The 20,826-nt window shown below is 43.8% G+C and overlaps 1 protein-coding gene across 1 annotated transcript; it reads right to left on the bottom strand.

The window, feature by feature from the left end:
- Positions 1-146: 146 nt before the first annotated feature.
- On the bottom strand, positions 147-7,781 carry pex10 (peroxisomal biogenesis factor 10). Its single transcript, XM_080533797.1, has 6 exons — positions 7,497-7,781; positions 6,050-6,130; positions 5,538-5,944; positions 4,383-4,555; positions 3,680-3,815; positions 147-793 (listed from the first exon to the last, which is right to left on the bottom strand). Exons 1-6 carry the CDS (start codon positions 7,606-7,608, stop codon positions 731-733), a joined length of 972 nt encoding a protein of 323 aa, XP_080389923.1. The 5' UTR covers positions 7,609-7,781; the 3' UTR covers positions 147-730.
- Positions 7,782-20,826: the final 13,045 nt, after the last annotated feature.

Here is a 20,826-nt window from a genome sequence, read left to right as displayed (position 1 = left end):
TCATTATGATCCAAAATGCAAAAGAGTTGTAGTAATAACTGCTCTCTGTCACTAAGATTAACACATATAACAGACAAACATTTGATATTGCATGACTGCATTTTATTACAAAAGTAAGATTTTTCCAAATATAAATTAGACTGATACAATCCCAAATGTATTCATATTATTAAAGATTAATTTCACATGATGAATGATACAATACATAGCATTAATAAATTATCTTTATTTAGAGCCGGCATCTAATGATCTCAAGGTCGGCGGTTCGAACCCCGGCTGGTCACATGCCGAGGTGTCCTTGGGCAAGACACTAAACCCCAAATCGCTCCCAATGAGTGGGCCGGCGCCTTGCATGGTAGCCACACCTGAGATAACTTAACTGTTGTTTCACTAAATATGGAACAGTAGTGACATTTTCCAGACTTTTCACATGAGAGGAACACGTACACTGTAGGTATGATCCGATGCTTTTAACTTCAATACGATCTTCGATCAACAAGGAAAAAGGTAAAGCTAATTGTAAACAAGCGGGAGGAACAGACAAAGTAGTATTTTGGCTGCGATGACTGCAAGCCATCCTCGGCTATCAAGCGGATATGTGCAAGCATCAATCTTTACCTGAGTATTCAATGTTCCTGTGATCCAGTGTTTATGATGACAAAGTATGCATACTGTAAGTATGAAGTAGGTATGAGGTAAGAACACTGTGGTTTCAGTTCTCTGCCTAGTTTTAGTTCCTCAGGTACACAAGACGTTGAGGCAGGAACGTCTCCCGACACAAGGGGCATTCTGTCTGAAAATAGAAAGGAGCAGTCATACTTTACAGCCATCCAATAAAAATGCTTTTTTTCCACAAGTTAATGTAGGTCTCTGGGGTCCCTAAAACATGACCTTTTTTTGTTGAAAATACCACTCAGATTTTAGTCTGAAATACACAGCCCACAAAGAACTGACTGAATTGCTTTATTTCACATTTTCTGTGTAGTGTCATCAGAGACCCAAATGTACAGTATATCTCAAAAGTGAGTACACCCTTTAGATTTTTGCAAATATTCTGTTATATCCTTTCAGGGGATAACATTATCCTACTGAAACTTTGATATAACTTAAAGTAGTCAGTGTGCTGCTTGAATAACAGTATAGATTTATTGTCCTTTGAAAATTACTCAATACACAGCTGTTAATGTCTAAACAGCTGGCAACAAAAGTGAGTACACCCCATAGTGAACATGTCCTAATTGTGCCCAATGATGTTGTTTTCCCGCCCTGGTGTCATGCGACTCGTTAGTGTTACAAGGATTCAGGTGTAAATGATAAGCAGGGCTGTTAAATTTGGTGTTTTGGGCACAATTCTCTCTGAATGCTGGACAACATGGCACCTCATGGCAAGGAACTCTCTGAGCGGCTGAAAAAAAATGATTATTGCGCTTCACAAAGATGGCCTTGGCTATAAGAAGATTGCCAACACCCTGAAAATGAGTTGCAGCACAGTGGCTAAGATCATACAGCGGTTTTCCAGGACAGGTTCCACTCGGAACAGGCCTCGCCAGGGTCGACCAAAGAAGTTGAGTCCACGTGCTCAGCGTCATATCCAGAGGTTGGTTTCCAAAAATAGACGTGCGAGTGCTTCCAGCATTGCTGCAGAGGTTGCAGAAGTGGGATGTCAGCCTGTCAGTGCCCAGACCATACGCCGCACACTGCATCAAATCGGTTTGTATGGCCGTCGCCCCAGACAGAAGCCTCTTCTGAAACCGATGCATAAGAAAGCCCGCAAACAGTTTGCTGAAGACAATGAATCCAAGAGCATGAGTTACTGGAACCATGTCCTGTGGTCTGATGAGACCAAAATAAACCTGTTTGGGTCAGATGGTGTCCAGCGTGTGTGGCGGCACCCTGGTGAGGAGTACCAAGACAAATGTGGTTTGCCTACAGTCATTTAAAGAAAAAATAACGCACATCCTCCTGTCTTCGGTGCTGAGCTAAAACTGACAGTGCAGTAATATTGATACAAAAAGGTAGCCCGCACTCACTTTTCGTTGCTCCAATTTTTATTGATCAAGCAACAAGTAAAAAAGACGTTTCGACCGTGAGGTCTTCTTCAGTATAACAGGAAACAGAAAACAATGTCTTTTTTATACAAATGTGACATTGACAATCATTAGCCCCACCTGGTGTGTTGGAGCACGTATCAGTGTAGACATGATTTAGAACAAGATTCACAAAAAGTTACATGATTACATAGTATTGTTTTTTTCTTCTTTTTCTTTTTTATATAAACATACAAAGTTTAGAAAATACACCTCTCCAAGGAAATCAGATCCTAACTTGATTTCGACCTTCATGTTGACTACATCACCAAAAACACAAACAAATTTTCAAAGACACTTCCTTGCCTACAGTCAAGCATGGTGGTGGCAGCATCATGGTCTGGGGCTGCATGAGTGCTGCCGGCACTGGGGAGCTGCATTTCATTGAGGGACACATGAATTCCAATATATACTGTGACATCCTGCAGCAGAGCATTATCCCCTCTCTTCGGAAACTGGGCCGTAGGGCAGTTTTCCAACATGATAATGACCCTAAACACACCTCCAAGATGACAACGGCCTTGCTGAAGAAGCTGAAGGTTAAGGTGATGGACTGGCCAAGTATGTCTCCAGACCTAAACCCAATTGAGCACATGTGGGGCATCCTCAAGAGGAAGGTGGAGGAGTGCAAGGTGTCCAACATCCGTGGGCTCCGTGATGTCGTCATGGAGGAGTGGAAGAAGATTCCAGAAGCAACCTGTGCAGCTCTGGTGAATTCCATGCCCAGGAGGGTTAAAGCAGTGCTAGATAACAATGGTGGTCACACAAAATATTGACACTTTGGGCACAATTTAGACATGTTCACTATGGGGTGTACTCACTTTTGTTGCCAGCTGTTTAGACATTAACAGCTGTGTACTGAGTAATTTTCAATGGACAATAAATCTATACTGTTATTCAAGCAGCACACTGACTACTTTAAGTTATATCAAAGATTCATTAAGATAGTGTTATCCCCTGAAAGGATATGACAGAATATTTGCAAAAATCTAAAGGGTGTACTCACTTTTGAGATATACTGTATAGCACAAGCACTGAAAAAGTGAGTTTTCCATAATAAGGGATCATTAACCACTACTCGTTATTTATTATTATTATTATTATTATTATTATTAATAATAATAATAATAATATAGCACTTCTCCTGCAAACGTTGCAGCTCAAAGTTCTCCAATCATTATATACTCATAATTTAATAATTTAGTCATTTAAAGGCAATATTAAAAAGATGGGTTTTTAGTCTTGACTTGAACATATTTGCAGAGGTTGCATCCCTAATGTAAACTGGCACACAACTCGGGTGCATAAAATGAGAATGCAGCCTCACCAAATCTCTTCTTTTGTACACGTGGTACACAGAGAAAACCAGCGTCAGAAGACCTGAGAGCTCTATTGGGCTGATATGCTAGCAAAAGGTCTTTAAGATATTCTGGTGCTTTTAAAGAGAAAGGGCAATATCGATGCTATTGTATTCAGTATTAGAGGTACACATGCGTTGTTAGGTTTTATACTGATGTGATGTCATTGTGGTATTACAGACATAGGTCTACTCGTATTGTAGTCATCCATGAACAGACCAGGCGATGTCTCACCTTGGTGTTACACCATTCTGTAATACACTCCCAGCAGAACAGATGTCCACAGGGGGTGGAGGTTGAGTGCCTCCTGACCTCCAGACACAGGACGCAGCGGGCAGCACGGGGGGAGGCTGGTTCTACAGTCTGGGAACTGCATACAAACACACACATACATAGTTTCCAACATTTGAGTTCTACCGTTTGCACAGAAATTACATTCTACCCATATTCCATATAATCCATCCTTTTCTCTAGCACTGTGACTGCCGATGGCTCTTGTTCTCATGGAAGGTTGTACTTACAACGTCTGTTTCATAGTTGATTCACTTACTTGTGACAAATGTACTTATACAGTCGCTTTGGAAAAAGGCATCTGCTGAATGACTTAAATGCAAATGTTGAAGTCCACATAAAGACTATGTTTTCCTACAGTGTGTTGTTTTTGGTCATTTAGCAGATGTTTCTATCCAAATAGACTTACAATAAGTACATTTGTCTAAACCACTCAAAGATTGAGGGGAATCAAATTGATGCCAAAACTATGTCTTTTCATTACATTTGAATGATTACTTTTAATTTTAATTTGACTACATTTTATTCTGTAAATAATTTAAACAGGCCCATGATTTGATACAGCAATAACCGAAACAAAGTTTTATCGAGCGAATAACCTAAAGCGCGTGTCTTAAGTGAACGAGGCAAAACAAGTGTTGTGTACCTGGAGGGCAGGTTTCTGTGCGTCTTCCACTCCTGCCTGGCTCTCTGCCTCTGCCGGAGGTTGTTGAGCTGCAGGGCCAGGGTGACGGCCAGCTGCAGGAGGGACACAGCCCCTAGGAGCCGGTAGCTGCCCCGGACGGCCTGGTCATCCCCCGCCACGCCACGCACCCGCAGCTGACCCAGGAAGTGACATGGTTAGGAACAGGAAGTGACACGGTGAGGAACAGGAAGTGACATGGTTAGGAACAGAACAGGAAGTGACATTCTGAGGAACAGGAAGTGACATGGTGAGGAACAGGAAGTGACATGGTTAGGAACAGAACTGGAAGTGACATTCTGAGGAACAGGAAGTGACATTCTGAGGAACAGGAAGTGACATGGTGAGGAACAGGAAGGGACATGGTGAGGAACAGGAAGGGACATGATGAGAAACAGGAAGTGACATGGTGAGGAACAGGAAGGGACATGATGAGAAACAGGAAGTGACATGGTGAGTAACAGGAAGTGACATGATGAGGAACAGGAAGTGACATGATGAGGAACAGGAAGTGACATGGTGAGGAACAGGAAGTGACATGGTGAGGAACAGGAAGGGACACAGTGAGAAACCACGCCATGTTTCAGCATCAAGTAAATTTACACCATGTGATTTTCCTGACCATGTGACCCTCTGCCAAGAAAAAACCTTTTTGCCCTGGTCATAGTTGGCCTTCCTGGTCATAGTTGACCTTCAGTTTTTCCTGGCCAGGTCACATGGACAGGAAACTCTCTGGGCCCTACTTTTAAAAGCCAGTATTTAATTCCAATGCAGTGTAAGGTGATTCTGTTGATGATGAGACAAATGAGCCTAATTTAAGTTCAAATGTATTCATACATTCATACATCGCACCTATACGGCGGCCAATACTGAATACAGGGTTCCTGCAGGATTCAACAAGTCAAATTTAAGACTGTTAAGAACCCTGTGAATAAATAGGGCCCATAGATTTTCCAAAACCTGACAACCAGGAAATATTCCAGGACGGAGGAAAAACCCAGGACCTTATGAGTCTAAGGATAGGACCTGGAGTTTTTCCCTGTTCAAGTCACATGGAAAAAACCCTTGCCCTTCACATGGAAAAACCCCTGGTCATATGAAATAGAAGATTCCACCCACATAGCTGACGCCTGCTGTCCTCTTCCCCAGGTGGTAGAAGGCCCCGCTGACATAGAAGAGAGCCACATGCACCCTGTGGAGGAGGGCGAGGCCCTGTTGGAGTGCAAACACCCCCGGAACACACGCCCTCCTCTGGGACTCGGTCAGCAGGCCCACGGCCCTCTGCACCCAGCCTCTCAGCCACGCTCCGGGGGTCCAGGGGCTGGCCACAGCCCTCCGGCCTCTCCCCCCCGCCTCCTCCTCCTCCACCAGCTCATTCTCCAGACACACCAGCAGCTTGTCCAGGAGGTAAGGCGCAACGCTGTGGAAGAACACCAGGGCTCCCCGCCGGGTGCTGGAAGGGACCCGCCTTTGGGTGGGGTCCACCTGGACGATGTTGACGTACTCCTCCCCCAGCGTCTGGTAGCCTGGAGAACACAGGGTTAGAATGACCTTATATTCTAATACAATACTGATGTGCCTTTTTATGCAAGGTCCGACATGATGCCGGAGAGCAAGGTGGAGCTGTTTACCAGAGCATGTTGTTAACCCATAGTATGCCAGGTCTGACAGCAGCTCTATCTCTCTCCTCCAGTCCAGCCATCTCTTCGACCCTATAGTAGGGGAAATAGACCAAAAAAAGTGCAATGTTAATTTCACAAGATAAAGGCATCGACAGAAATGATATGGTGCCAGGCATGCAGGGTTCGACATTAACGGTTGCCCAGGGCAAGTAAAAAGAAAAATGTGGCCAAGTAAAATCCGTCGTTTGACATCAACATTCAAACACAAAAAGGCTTGACATATTTCACTTTATGTGTAATGAAGCTAGAATATATGAACGTTTCACTTTTTGAATGAAATTACAGAAAATATTGAACTTTTCCACGATATTCTAATTTTTGGAGATGCACCTGTATGTTATTCATATCTTGCAGTAAGGGTCTATAGTATCTCACTTGAAGTTGTAGGTAAATGTTCCATTGGTTTATTATAGCCTAAGGTAGCCTAATGAACTCTAGCAATTAATGAGACAACTGAAAAAGTAAAATGCATAGTTTCATATTATCAGTATATAGCATAATGATACTGCTGGCGGCACTGTAGCCTCTTTTCTAAATAGGACAGACATCAGTCTTCACATAAATACTAGGCTATCTATAGTCCTTCCATAAACATGTTTGCCTAACTCCTGCTTTCTGGGCAATTCAGCCTTTTGGCACTTTATTTTGTATGAATGATGGCAGGCACACATGGACAAGTTGCAGTCAGTGTGTGTGTGTGTGTGTGTGTGTGTGTGTGTGTGTGTGTGTGTGTGTGTGTGTGTGTGTGTGTGTGTGTGTGTGTGTATGTTAGAGACACTAAGCTAAGGGTAAGAATGATTTAGGCTAAGCCTAATTTATTGTTTGTTTTATTGTTCACATCCCTGGTACCCCCTGAGCAGGGCAGGTACCCCCTGGGCAGGGCAGGTACCCCCTGGGCAGGACAGGTACCCCCTGGGCAGGGAAGGTACCCCCTGGGCAGGACAGGTACCCCCTAGGCAGGACAGGTACCTCCTAGGCAGGACAGGCACCCCCTGGGCAGGACAGGTACCCCCTGGGCAGGACAGGTACCTCCTAGGCAGGACAGGTACCCCCTAGGCAGGGCAGGTACCCCCTAGGCAGGACAGGTAACCCCTGGGCAGGACAGGTACCCCCTGGGCAGGACAGGTACCCCCTGGGCAGGACAGGTACCCCCTAGGCAGGGCAGGTACCCCCTAGGCAGGACAGGTAACCCCTGGGCAGGACAGGTACCCCCTGGGCAGGACAGGTACCCCCTGGGCAGGACAGGTACCCCCTAGGCAGGACAGGTACCTCCTAGGCAGGGCAGGTACCCCCTGGGCAGGGCAGGTACCCCCTATACTGGACAAGTAGATTTGAGAAGTAGGAAAAAACCTTAACGTCGAACCCTGGCATGTATCATTTGATTCGACTGACTTGCCTGCAAGTGTCTGGAAAGCTTCATTCGCGTTGTTCCTCAGGCAGTTTTGATAATATTGGTCTTTCTGACTTGAGCGGATGAGCTGGGGTTGGTTGGCAGGGATGAGGGGCATCGCTGGGATCACTGCTAGCGAGCTGGCTTACGTTCAGCAATCCCGAGAGTAGTTGCCTGAATTCATTGTGAATGAACGACATGAACGAATTAACGAAATCATGTCAGTTCAAGCTGCAGAAAGAGTTGATTAATCAATAAACGTTGGCATAGTTGGTACACTTTTGAATTCGGCCAAAGATAGTACTAGTTGAACAGACTTGTAGGCTAACAGGAAATAGCGTGGGCCAAGAGTCGCTTTGAACAGTCAACGATAACAAAAACACACTGCGGGGTTACAGCGCCCCTTACTGGTACACTAAGTCCATAACGCACACTCCTGTCATACAGTCATGTATCAGTAACAACCATTATTATTAATAATATTAATATTAATAATAATAATAATAATAATAGTTAATAACAAATCATGCAACTATATACCAAATCCTTTTTGAATGATCCTGTAATATAGTCTTGTTTGCCAACTAACTTACTTTTTGAACAGCTGACGCACAGTTTAGGCCTATCATTCACAAGTAGTAAGTATTTATATAGATCATTTGGTATCAATTTGATTGATCTTAAGATGATTTGCAACGTTTTTGACATGCTTGTTTTAATAAAACAAGGTCATGAATGAATGAATATATTATCATCTGATAATACAGTATGTAAAGTGTGGCTTGTGGGTTTCAGTTCACTGAAACGTGTATTGATGAATAACAATGTGTTTCATTTCATCATAAGTATTATGCTACCAACAGTACTTCTCTCATAGTGTATGTCATTACTTGGGCCGTTCTAGTGCGCCGTTCCTAGCTGGGTTGAAGGTGTTCATTCATAGGCCTGTGTGCTGCCCTGTAGTCTGGAAGTTGCAGAACCTGTTTCTTTGTCCCCTGAGTGCAGCTACCTGAGCCAGGCGGTTACCGCTAGGAGAACACCTTCTGGCTGCCTAGTGCAGTAGGCAGGTACTCTGTGTATCTCAGTCCTATTTTGTCTCTATAATGATAGCTACTAGCAACCCTTGGGCAATCTGAATAGGACAGTTGGAAGGGCATGTTTGCCTGCTGTCTTGCAAAGGAGGAAGTGAACTTTGTTTACAGTTTAGAAGGAGGTGGAGTTATTCTCCCCCCCCTTGTTGTGAGACACTTGTGACTTGTTACAGATGGGAACTAGATGCAGGGAGAGCTTGTGAGCAGTAGTGGAGGGGACCAAACCACTGGATTCCATTGCAAAATTCTGAGCTACTCAACTACAGGTATGTCCGAATTCCTCCTCTCTGTCTATGTCAGGGGGCATTTACTGCAGTTCACTGTAGGTTTGACTTGACTAACTGACCCCTAACGTTCCACCACGCTGGACTAGAAAACTAGATAAAGGACTAGAATCTGTACCACTTTCAGGTAGCCCGCTTAGCCCAGCTCGACAACTCAGGGTGAATTATATGGCCTTTTTGGACTGCCTTGATTAAAGGAGAAGCAATCCTTTGATGATGATGCTCATGTCAGCTGTCTGTTTGCAATGGGACATCCCTAGCAGTCTAGCAGTCCCCACACACAATAGAGAGGAAATGTGGGAGCCAGCGAGACACCTGCAAAGGACACGTTGTTTTGCCAAAGGCTACTTTCCATAATTAGCTGTGGTAACATCTGCTTAGGATGCTTCCTACCTTTGACTCATGACTTTTACAGACACTGTCTGTCTGGAATTCAGTCAAGACCACCAAAGTCATGTTGATGCACTGCAGTATCTTTGTTTAGAAAGTACAGACACACAAAATACTTACTGTACCTATTACAGCATGATGTGTACTTGTGACGGTAGTCTACCTGGTATGTTTAACCAGCACACAAACCCTGTTTACCTGTGGGAAACAAACACAAATAGTTGTGTTTACTATGCAATGAGAGTCAGTATAATGTTTAGATAAGTAGCATGCATTGAGCTTCTGTTTAGACAGTTCACATATGCCAGTTCTGTGTCTGTGTGTGTCCCATATCAGGCCACTAATGGTTGATAATCAGTTTGTTTTACATAGTAGTGTCATACAGTAATACATGGTAGAGTCATACAGTAATATATGGTAGTGTCATACAGTAATATATGATAGTGTCATACAGTAATATATGGTAGTGTCATACAGTAATATATGGTAGTGTCATACAGTAATATATGATAGAGTCATACAGTAATATATGGTAGTGTCATACAGTACTATATGGTAGAGTCATACAGTAATATATGGTAGTGTCATACAGTAATATATGGTAGTGTCATACAGTAATATATGGTAGTGTCATACAGTAATATATGGTAGAGTCATACAGTAATATATGGTAGTCATACAGTAATATATGGTAGAGTCATACAGTAATATATGGTAGTGTCATACAGTAATATATGGTAGTCATACAGTAATATATGGTAGAGTCATACAGTAATATATGGTAGTGTCATACAGTAATATATGATAGTGTCATACAGTAATATATGGTAGTGTCATACAGTACTATATGGTAGAGTCATACAGTAATATATGGTAGAGTCATACAGTACTATATGGTAGTGTCATACAGTAATCCTGCCCTCTGTCTACTAAGGCTGCAGGAGGACTTTGACCTCTAAGGAAGGCTACATGTGTATGAAGATAAAATACAGACATTTCACTGTGTGTGTGTGTGTGTGTGTGTGTGTGTGTATGTACGCGTGATTACATACATACATACATTACATTTACATTTTTGGAATTTAGCAGACGCTTGTATCCAAAGCGACGTACAATAAATATATCTAAGTAAGTGAATCATCTCTCCATCGGTCATCATAAGAAAAAGTAATTTATGCTAGGACCAGAGACCATTGGGAGTCACTGTGTTAGAAAAAGGAATAATTACTTTTTAAAATGTACAGTATGTGTTAAGATGAAGCCTGCAGAGATGGGTCTTTAACCTATGGTGGAAGATAGGTAGTGACTCTGTGAGGAATAGATGTAGAGGAAGAATCTACAGGAGCATGCTATCGCTATGATGTTCGCCGCATATAAGTGGATAAGTGGTTGTTAAGGATCACCTCGAGGTTCTTGGCTGTCTGGGAGGAGGTCACAGTAGAGTTCTCTACTGTGATGGAGAAAACTTGGAGAGAGGAAGCTTTCCCAGGGAGGAAGAGTATCTCAGTCTTATTAAGACTGAGCTTGAGGTGGTGGGCTGACATCCAAGCCGAAATGTTTGAAAGACATGCAGAGACACATGTTGCCACCTGCGAATCAGAGGGGGGGGGGGGGGGGCAGAGAAAGAGTTTAGTGTCATATGCATTTGAAAGATTTGGTATAGAGAGAGAACAGTAAGGGCCCTAGGACAGAGCCCTAGGGGAGCCCAGTGGTGAGGGCTCGTGGAGAGGACAAGTTACAAGAAGTTACAAGATAAGTTACAAGATGTTTATTTGTCACTCCGGTTATACAAGTATAATCGTGTGAGATACTTCCGCTCGGGGGGGCTCCACCTAGGGTCCATATAAGGAGACATATAGAATATAATAACAACATATCAGAGGCAAGGGAAAATAGATAAAGTTAGATCAAATTGTGATAGTGATCTGGTAAGAGTGATCAGACAGGTAGGATGCAAACCAGGAGAGTGCGAGAGAGCCAGAGATGCCCAGTTCTGAGAGGATGGAGAGAAGGATCAGGTGGTTTACTGTGTTGAAGGCAGCAGACAGGTCCAGAAGAATGAGAACAGAGGAGAGGGAGGAAGCTTGAGCAGAGTGGAGGGCCTCTGTGACAGCAAAGAGAGCAGTCTCAGTGGAGTGCCCAACCTTAAAGCTGGATTGGTGATGGTCAAGGAGGTTGTTCTGAAGGAGATAGTGAGACAGTTGATTAGAGACAAGCGCTTTCAAGAGTATTAAATATGAAGGAGAGAAGGGATACCGGTCTGTAGTTATGGACAGAGGATGGGTCAAGAGTTGGGAGTTCTTGAGAAGAGGTTTGACTTTGGCTGTCAAAGGCAGGGAGAGATCCTGTGGATAGGGAGGAGTTGATTATGGTGGTAAGGAAAGGAAGGAGGTCTTTGTAAATGGATTGGAGAAGGGGGGAGGGGAGAGGATCGAGAGGGTGAGGTGGTTGCCTGCTTGGATGTGACCAGTTTTAGAATGTCATAAGGGAAGAGGGGGGAAAGAGCTGATAAACCAGAGACTGAGTGTAATGCAGTGGGTTTGGGAGGGGTGGTAGCAGTGATGGTGAGAGGTCGAGAGAAAGATGCTGATATCATCAACCTTTTTTCAAAGGAGGTGACATCCGCAGACCGAGAGGAGGGGGAGGAAGTGGGTTGAGGAGTGAGAGAAAATGTGGAGAACAGTTTTCTTGGGTCAGAGACAGAGGGTTGAATTTTGGAATGCTAGTAAGAAGCTTTAGCAGCGGATGCAGAGGAGGTGTAGTTGAGGAGGAGAGAGAGATAAGGGTTTAGGTCATCAGGGGCTCAGTCCCCCGGAGCTGACAGCCAAGGAGCGCATGGAGAGGATCATGCTGGGTTGTGGTCAGTGCACAGAGAGAGTCGAAGGATGAGGAAAGAGTGGACAGGAGGATGGAGGAGGCTGCATCAGTGGATAGAAGGGAGAAAGATTCAACAGAGGGTAGGGAGGATAAGACAGAGGAAGAGAGAGTGGTGGAGGAGAGGGTATGCAGGTTGCGTGTGTGGGTAGAGACTGGAGGTATGGGAGGATCTGGTGAAGACAAGGTCAAGCTGTTTGCTCGCCTTATGAGCCGGAGGAGAGTAGGACAAGGTAGGCCCTTATGAGTCTGAGGAAAACAGAAACATTTGTGCGGCGCGTTGACCTTTTGTTTGGGCTATGATTAATTTATTTCCCTCTTGCTTGTTTTGTATGTTTCATCTGAGGCGTCAGCTTTTGGTTTTACATGACCTTTTCAAATGCCGTCATAGATAGGTCCATCTTGCGAGTCTGTTGCTCCAGGGATATGAGGTGAACACAACACATCTCTCCTTAGCAAAACACGTCTCCAACGGCCCATTTTTCAGTTGGTGATAAACTCTCTCTCTGAAATACTGAAATCTGAACTTAGCCTTTTATTACATTTACATTTTTGGCATTTAGCAGACGCCTTATTCCAAAGTGTCTTACAACAAATACATTTGACTGAAGTGAATCATCTATCCACCAGTCACAGCAGGAAAAAGTCATCTATGCTCAGGCCAGGGGCCATTGGCAGTCGTCGTGCTAGAAGAAGGATTTCTTTCTTTTTGTTGTCTTTAATTATTGTTACACAGGACATAAAACATATTTTAGTCAATGTTTCATTCTATATGGACTCAACAACTTTAGTTAGGGAGTATCAATAGGAAATCATTTGTTGTCACATGAACAGGGTATTTTGAAATTAAAAGTAATATTCCTCATAAAGGTAATACATTTTCACACAAACACTAACACAAATGAGACTCAATGTCAGCTAGAACTAATAATAGTATTTGGAGCCTGAGATGTTGGAGCCTGCTCTTTTTTTGTTTTTAAGTAGTTGTTTGACTAATTAGAAGAAAATAAACTCCTACTCTGTGCCCTCAACTTAGGGTTAGGGTTATCTACAGCATCCCTTTCCAGACCTTCTTGTTTCATCACTCTTGTTTAGTTTTTTTGGCTTAGTTCAGCGACCCTGACAACATTGGTGCTCATTGGCACACGCACGCACACACACACGCACACGCACACGCACACACACACACACACACACACACACACACACACACACACACACACACACACACCCTATCCCAGGTATAGGGCCCAGGCTCTGCCCTCACACGTCTGTCCGTGTTTACGCAGGGAGCTGAAGGAACACCCACTGTGGACAAAGCTTGTTCAGATGACATGTGCAACTTCCTGGTGCTGGAGCAAGGAGTGTGTGTGTGTGTGTGTGTGTCTGTGTCTGTGTGTGTGCGCGTGTCTGTCTGTTTGAAAGTGGTCCTGTGTAAGTGTGTGTGTGAGGACAGATCGGAAGGCATCAAGTGTGGCAGTGTATCGACTCACACGGCTCACACTCCAACACACACTGTCAAAGCTAAGTCCAGCCTCTCTCCACTCAGCCAAAGGTAAAGTACTGTTCTATCCCCTCTCTTACCTTGCTCCGTCACAAGACAATCAGTGTTGGTACAAAGGTGTGCTTGGTTGCACATTATTTATCTAGCAGGGCTTGTCATTTGTTGTTTAGATACACTCCGTTGTAACAGTTTAGTCATGGGCGTGTGCTTTGACTCAGAGTTTTCTTGAGGACAGTCACCATTAAAACAAGCCATGTGAACTGTCGGTGTTGTATCTCGTGATAAACTCTCCCTAGAGCGGTACTTGATTGGAAGAGCAGGTTTTTAAACCTTTTGTGGAGTTTTACGCTGTTTTTCTCTTCAGCTTGGTCCCTGGTGTAGGTTTTCAGTCCTTTGAGGTTTTTAAGAGGGGATTTTCTTGCGCTGAAACTCAACACCTTACCTGGAACACAGATGAGTGAGATAAAAAAAAAGAAAAGAAAGAAAGGCAGAAAAAAAAGAGTCATACCTGAACAGGATTCACCACGTTTAAGGGTGTCTAAACTGACTTCATCCCCTCTGCTGTTGTTCAACACACAGTTGAGTGTGATGTAGGCTTGCACCAAGTCGCATGTGTGCTCTCTCTGCGTCATCTTGCTGTAGAGCTACTTTTACTTTAAGGTTAGCCTAGCGGTGCCGCAGGCTAAAGGTGGATCCCACCTACGCCATAAATCAGTTGTAAACCTGTGTATTTAGTCAGGAAACACCCTTTCCATTTGTGTAGTCGCTAAAGGTTGATATATGGTGCCAGGAAACCCTGACACACAAGTGAATGAAGTAGCTGTTTTCCGGGGCAGATGATTAAACAACGGGTAGGTTTTTAGAGCACATGTCAGTCAGGGTAAACAAAGTCAGTGGTACATGTCGATGACGGTGGGTCAGGACTAACTGATTGGTCTTACAGTAGGACGTGGTTCTTACAGCAACTTGGTTCTTGCAGTAAACTTGGTTCAAGACTCAGTGTTTCCTCTACATGCATTTCATCGTGGCGGTCCGCCACGATGGAATTTCCTCCGCCACCATTCAGATTTCTCAACCCCAAAAAAAAAAAAAGATTTAGGCCGCTTTTCAGACCTTCACAGCGCTAGACACACCCACAAGCGCGAAGCGACGCGCTTGCAAAACTGTTTTGTGATTCCTCATTTAAATTACGTTGTACCTGTTACAATGACAATAAAGATCATTCATCTTCATCAAGATGAGAGATGGAGCGATCCGCTCACACAGCTGTCCCGCATCCGCTAATCAGCGCAGCACCGAACCGCCGGGCTCGTTGAGCGGATGCGAGGCAGCTGTGCCCGGGACCGGCCACTTCACATAAAGGAAGGAAGGAAGGAAGGAAAGAAAGAAAGCCGTGCACAAACGAGAGCTAAGTCAGACCGGGACGCTGCCAGTATGTGTGAGAGCCGGACTGCCGGCGTGAACATTTGAACCGTGTCATTTTATTTAATGGACCATTTCGTTGTCTGGTACCTGTACTGTAGCAATGACAAATAAAGTCCATTCCATTCCATTCCAGAGAGGGACGGACGGACGGACTACCCTTGTTTTTAATTTACAGGAAAACATTTTATTTTTTTGGGCCATCCTCGAGTTTTGGCTGAAATTACGTTGTTATTTTGAGCGCGCGTGCGCGTTTCATGCGCGTGCACGCGAAAAAATCGCGGGCGCGCGGTCAGCACTACCCGCCACCATTGTAAAAATTCCTGGAGGAAACACTGAGACTGGGTCACAGGTTCTTGTGATTTTGGGGAGGTTACAAAATTGAGAACTAGACTACTGGTTTTAAGAGGGTAGCCTCCTTATAAACCTCATGTGTCTCATGAACGAAAGTTGCCACTTTTGCAACACATTTGTTTGTACAAAATGTAACAATGCCAGCAATGATAGAGATATAAAAGATGATATGACATGCTGCTGTATAGTGAGTACTGTACATACACAACATTGGAGAGATAGAAGCCTTGACTCCTCTTTATATACCGTATGTGTCCATACGTTCAAATGTAAAAAGAAATCCCAGTATCGGCCATATTGTCAGGCATACTGTACTGTGAAAGCCTGTATTGTAAAAGAGCCATTGTGTGTGTTTTCTGTCAAAGGAACGGTTAGAGTTGGGGGAAAATGAAAGAAAGGGCCATTGTGTCAGCATCCGTCAGCGTGGAACATCTGTGTGTTGGAAGACACGCACCTGGGCGAGCACACGTACACACACACACACACACACACACACACACACACACACACACACACACACACACAAACAGGTTGTCTGTTAAGAGCTGTTAAGGCCCTTACATATTCCCTCCCCATCACCCTCTCCTCTGTCTCTCAATGGGACCACATAGTCACAACAACTCACGTTACCGACCACAACATTAACATCCAGCTCTCCAGAAGAGGGGCAGCAGCAGCCTAGGAGACAGACTGAGACACCATGACACCTCATTGCAGATGCATTATTCCCACCGTCATTGCGGTCACACACCTGCAATCATGAGTCACAAGTCAGGCACTTATGGTTCACAGTTTACACAATGCTAGAATTGTGTGGGGTTGCACGGATATAACATGATGTCAACGCTATACAGTGTTGCTTTTTTAAACTAGTCCCATGACAAGGTCTTTACATTTCCATTCAAGGAGCTGACTAGTGCGAAAGATTCTGTTTAAAATGTCAAACAACGGGTCGCAGTTTGGGGGAGTCACGTGACCTGCAGAAGAGATGGCTGCTTAGCGCGCTCGCTCCTGCCCTATTTCCCTTATTTCTTTTGAAACTACTCATAGTAAACTTTTATTTAATAATTCTGATACAGTAAATGTTATTTAACAACTGATAGCTCAAATGCCGCACACAAGAAAGTCCAAGCCATCCTCTCCTGACCCAGAATCTTCTCAAGACGAAGTGGAGACAAATGAGCTAGCGAACATGCTGAGTAACGGCCAAGCTCCACCATGGCCATCGAGCGTTGCGTCTAATGTGCGTTGCGTCCGAAATTGGGATCAAATGCATTGTAATCAATGAAAGGTGCTCCACCTGCTGCGTTGCGTCAGCGTTGCGTTGCGTCCGATGGCTGCGTCCAAAGTAGACATTCAAAAAAGTTTGATTTTTGACGGTGGACGCAGACGTCACAATGAGACCAATTGTATATTTGCCCCACGTGGGGCGTGAGATGTATATTTACAATTGTTGGTTATAATTGTATAGCCTATTGGTTGTTTTCTGGTGTTGTTTTGTTGTTTTGCTCTGTTTGTAGTGCACTTGATATTATGATATATATATTATACTTTTTTATCAGCTGTTAAATCACCACAGCGGTTAATAGAGATACTACCAGATTGAAAATGCTTCTAGCCAACTACTCAGCTATTGCGAATTGCTATTCACGCAAGTCAGCTGTCAATCACCACAGGTGCTTGAAAGCATGTTGCAGGAATGGACGACGAACGGCTGATCCTTGAGGTCGAAAAATATTATTAGATTTATGGTTAAGGATAGGGTTAGATTTAAGGTTAGGGCAAGGTTTAGGATTAGTGGTTAGTTAGTTGAAATGTTGTTGACAGTTAGTTGAACATCTACTGAACTAACAACTATCTATTTGGGAATATATAGATAAAATATTACCCTGATTGGAAAATGTTCTGTATGATGTTGTTGTTATTGTTGTGGACATATTGCAGTCAAGGGTGAAATTACTCCCGTATACAAAAAATGCCAGTGGAGCTAGAGTAGAACGTTGACGTTGACGCAACGCTCAGGTGGAGCTTGGACAACGGGAAGTTGACGCAACGCCGATGGCGAGTTGACGCAACGCAGCAGGTGGAGCTTGGCCGTAAGGCTATGGAGGACCAAAGTCTTTTCATTGAAAACCAATTCTCTGGTATGAACGGCAAACTTGATGCAATCAAGACCGACCTAGCTAACTGTACAAAAGACGTGCAGAAACTCCGCGGTGAATGCACTGAACTTCGCGAAGATGGAGAAAGCTGAGGAAACTACAGTTGACAACAAGGCTAACCTCGAAGCTAAGCTAGCTGATTTAGAGGATCGTATTCGACGTGACAACATACGCATTATGGGAATACCTGAGGGAAACGAGGGTTCCAACGCGGTCCAATACATCTCCTCCAATCTTCCCAAATGGTTCCCCAACTTGAGCGGAGAGACGTTAGAAGTCATGAGGGCACATCGTCTCCCTCTTCCCCGTAATGCCAATGCCAATGGCTCACGGACCCTCATTTGCAAGATGTTACGATTCACAGACCGCGACAGGATCCTCAAAGCTGCCCGGCTGACACCTCTCAACCTCGGCGAGAGGAGCATCCGCTTCTCCGCTGACTACAGCCAACACACCATCGATAAGATAAGGGGGGGGGGGGGAAATCAGGACAGACACTTGTTTTGTTTGGGGTAATAATGTGAGTTTTTCATGTGTACTGTTTTGCAATAAATAATTGATTACAAAAAAAAAAAAAATCAAACAACAACATCCTCCTTAATAATTATATAACCCTTAAAATGGACTTGCACTGTATTGGACATTAGCTGTTTTGGTTGCATGCATGCCAGTGTTAATTTTGGCAGGCTTTTTAGTCACTTTGGTGTTTAGATGAAGATGCACACCAGTTCTAGTCACACCAAGTCACCTCAATTTTTCTTAGTTCCAGTCCAGTTCCAGTTGATGAAAACTGAAAACATTCCAGTGCAGTTTCAGTCCACAAAAACCCCAAAACATTTTAGTCTAGCCGTAGTCAGCGACTAAAACTCAACTAAAATGTTTTGGGGTTTTTGTGGACTGAGACTGCACTGGAATGTTTTCAGTTTTCAACTGGAACTGGACTGGAACTAAGAAAAATGGAGGCGACTTGGTGTGCATCGTCATCTAAACACAAAAGACTAAGTGACTAAAAAGCCTGCAAAATTAACACTGATGCATGCCCGCTTCAAAGAGGTTTTATATGCAAACCGAGTGTCGGGTAGGACACTCTATTTTAGAAAGCGTTTTTTCCACCTAAACAGCGTTCATGAATAAAATATTTACTTCAAGGGATCTCATTCCTTGATCGCTATCGATTGAACATTGTCATGACAACCATTAGGATGCTTAGGACCTTACGGACGTGGTGAGGTTGTGGTTCAGTGGTGGCACACCTGTAATCTATACTCTCCCCATGGTCCCCCAATGTCTGATTACTTATTGGCCAGGGCTCCCTTGAAAAAAGAGATCTAAAACTAAATTTGACTTCTTTGGTTAAATAAAGATTGAAAAAGTAAATAAACAAATACTATAAATGTAATTCCCAGGCCTGCTCATTCTCAGCTGTTTTCCCTCTCTATTTCCAACTGTATAAATATATTATAATAAGTGAAAAATACAGATTTTAAATGAATAAAAACACATTAAAAAAAACGGAGGAAGCGATAACATGGAGGAGGTCGGCATGTTCCTACTTGACTCTGTCTCCAACCTGTCCAGCCTAAGAACACACAGGGCTGCTAGCCTTCTTTACATTCATAACCCAACATGCCTTAGTGTTCTTGCGTATTGCGTAGGCACAGTTAGGAGAGGAACTAAAGCCTTCAAACGTTGAGATACCTCCACCCAAGGTATAACAAAGCACAACAATGTTTAGCATATTTGATAGGTCTATTTTATGAAATGGATGGTTGTATACAAATATTTTATATATATATATTATATTTTTTTTAAATAGTGAAACGTTTGGATTCTACAAAAGGGACACCATCTGCTTTATCACATGTGCCTCTGGGAATAATGATCATAAACTGACCAAATTTGGACTGTATATCCACAGACAGTTGATGCATAGAGTGATATAAAAAGTCACCAATATCACCAACTATTTTGAAAATACATCCAACCACATTGAATATAGGCGGAAATATAATAGATAATTAAACATATAAAAGATAAGTAGAACATGATGTAGGCAGGTAGAAGGCTGACATCCCTGCCACTTAGATACTTTGACAAAGTCCACAGGCTCAGACTTTACTGTCTGTTCAATGCAGTGAAGATGTAGGATGATGTTGTTTCTTTTAGGTCAAATCTCAGCCATAGTCCTGTTGGGTTGCAGAGTTAGCTGAGGTTTCTCAGAGTGTATTTACTGTCCCTGTACTCTGGAAAGTAAACATCCTGGGCTGGGTTGAGTGAGTGAATAAGACAGAGGCTCCTCTCCGGCTCACACACACACACACACACACACACACACACACACACACACACACACACACACACACACACACACACACACATACACACACACACACACACACAATCACACACACACACACACACCCTATTACCTGCATCCAGGTAATAGGTGTGTGTGTGTGTGTGTGTGTGTGTGTGTGCGTGTGTGTGTGTGTGTGTGTGTGTGTGTGTGTGCGAGCGCGCACGTGTGTGTGTGTGTGTGTGTGTGTGGGTGGGTGGGTGCGCGCACGTGCCTGAATGCTAACGTGCCCAGGCCTGTCTAACACTGCACTCATCTTGTCATCTCTCCTGGTTCTGACCGCCCACCTAACACAGTTCTGAACATGTCACAACCCACCAACCACCAACCTCTAACCCTGCCTTCATTCACATTTCTGACACCCGCTCACACAGGCTACACCTCCCCACAACACGCTCTGGCCTTCCTTAACAGTAGCAGCAGCTTAAAGTGGACTTTTTGAACGAGAGGTAATAGTGTTCACTGTAATCCAGAGTCTCTGCGGTTGGATTACTTTGAGGAATGCGTTGTGGAAGGCAAGTGATGCCAAGGTAAGTTAACAGCGCAGGTTTCTGAAGCCTCTAGGAGTAGCACTCAAGAACTGGTATTGTAGACGGTGTATTTGTGGTGTACACAACACTCTGCCTGTGTCACTACAGGTACTGTATGTTAGGCAGGATTTCAGTACTTCAGTGTTTCGTATCTCTTAGTACCCTCAGTAACTGTAGATGGCAGCTTGAGCACACCCAGTATGGAATTGTAAGTCAGTGTAACGCCACCCGGCCGTGTCATTTAGTATGTTGTAACTCTCAGCGTCTCTATCTGAATATTCATTTATGTCAAATCAATACGGAACATTAGTATTTTCGTCAATAATAATAATATCTGTTAGACAATAACCACAACCAATGATGTCATCA

The sequence above is a fragment of the Nansenia antarctica genome (genome assembly GCF_963989245.1).
Source record: "Nansenia antarctica genome assembly, chromosome: 6".
Taxonomy (NCBI): domain Eukaryota; kingdom Metazoa; phylum Chordata; class Actinopteri; order Argentiniformes; family Microstomatidae; genus Nansenia; species Nansenia antarctica.
Note: the sequence above shows the minus strand (reverse complement) of the source record. Positions and strands in the feature narration are given on the sequence as shown.

Coding starts and splice junctions, on each gene's coding strand:
- pex10 (XM_080533797.1), bottom strand. CDS start 7,608: ATGCCCCTCATCCCTGCCAACCAACCCCAGCTCATCCGCTCAAGTCAG. Junction 6,131..7,496: donor AGCTTTCCAGACACTTGCAG/GCAAGTCAGTCG, acceptor CCCCTACTATAG/GGTCGAAGAGATGGCTGGAC. Junction 5,945..6,049: donor TGGGTTAACAACATGCTCTG/GTAAACAGCTCC, acceptor TGTGTTCTCCAG/GCTACCAGACGCTGGGGGAG.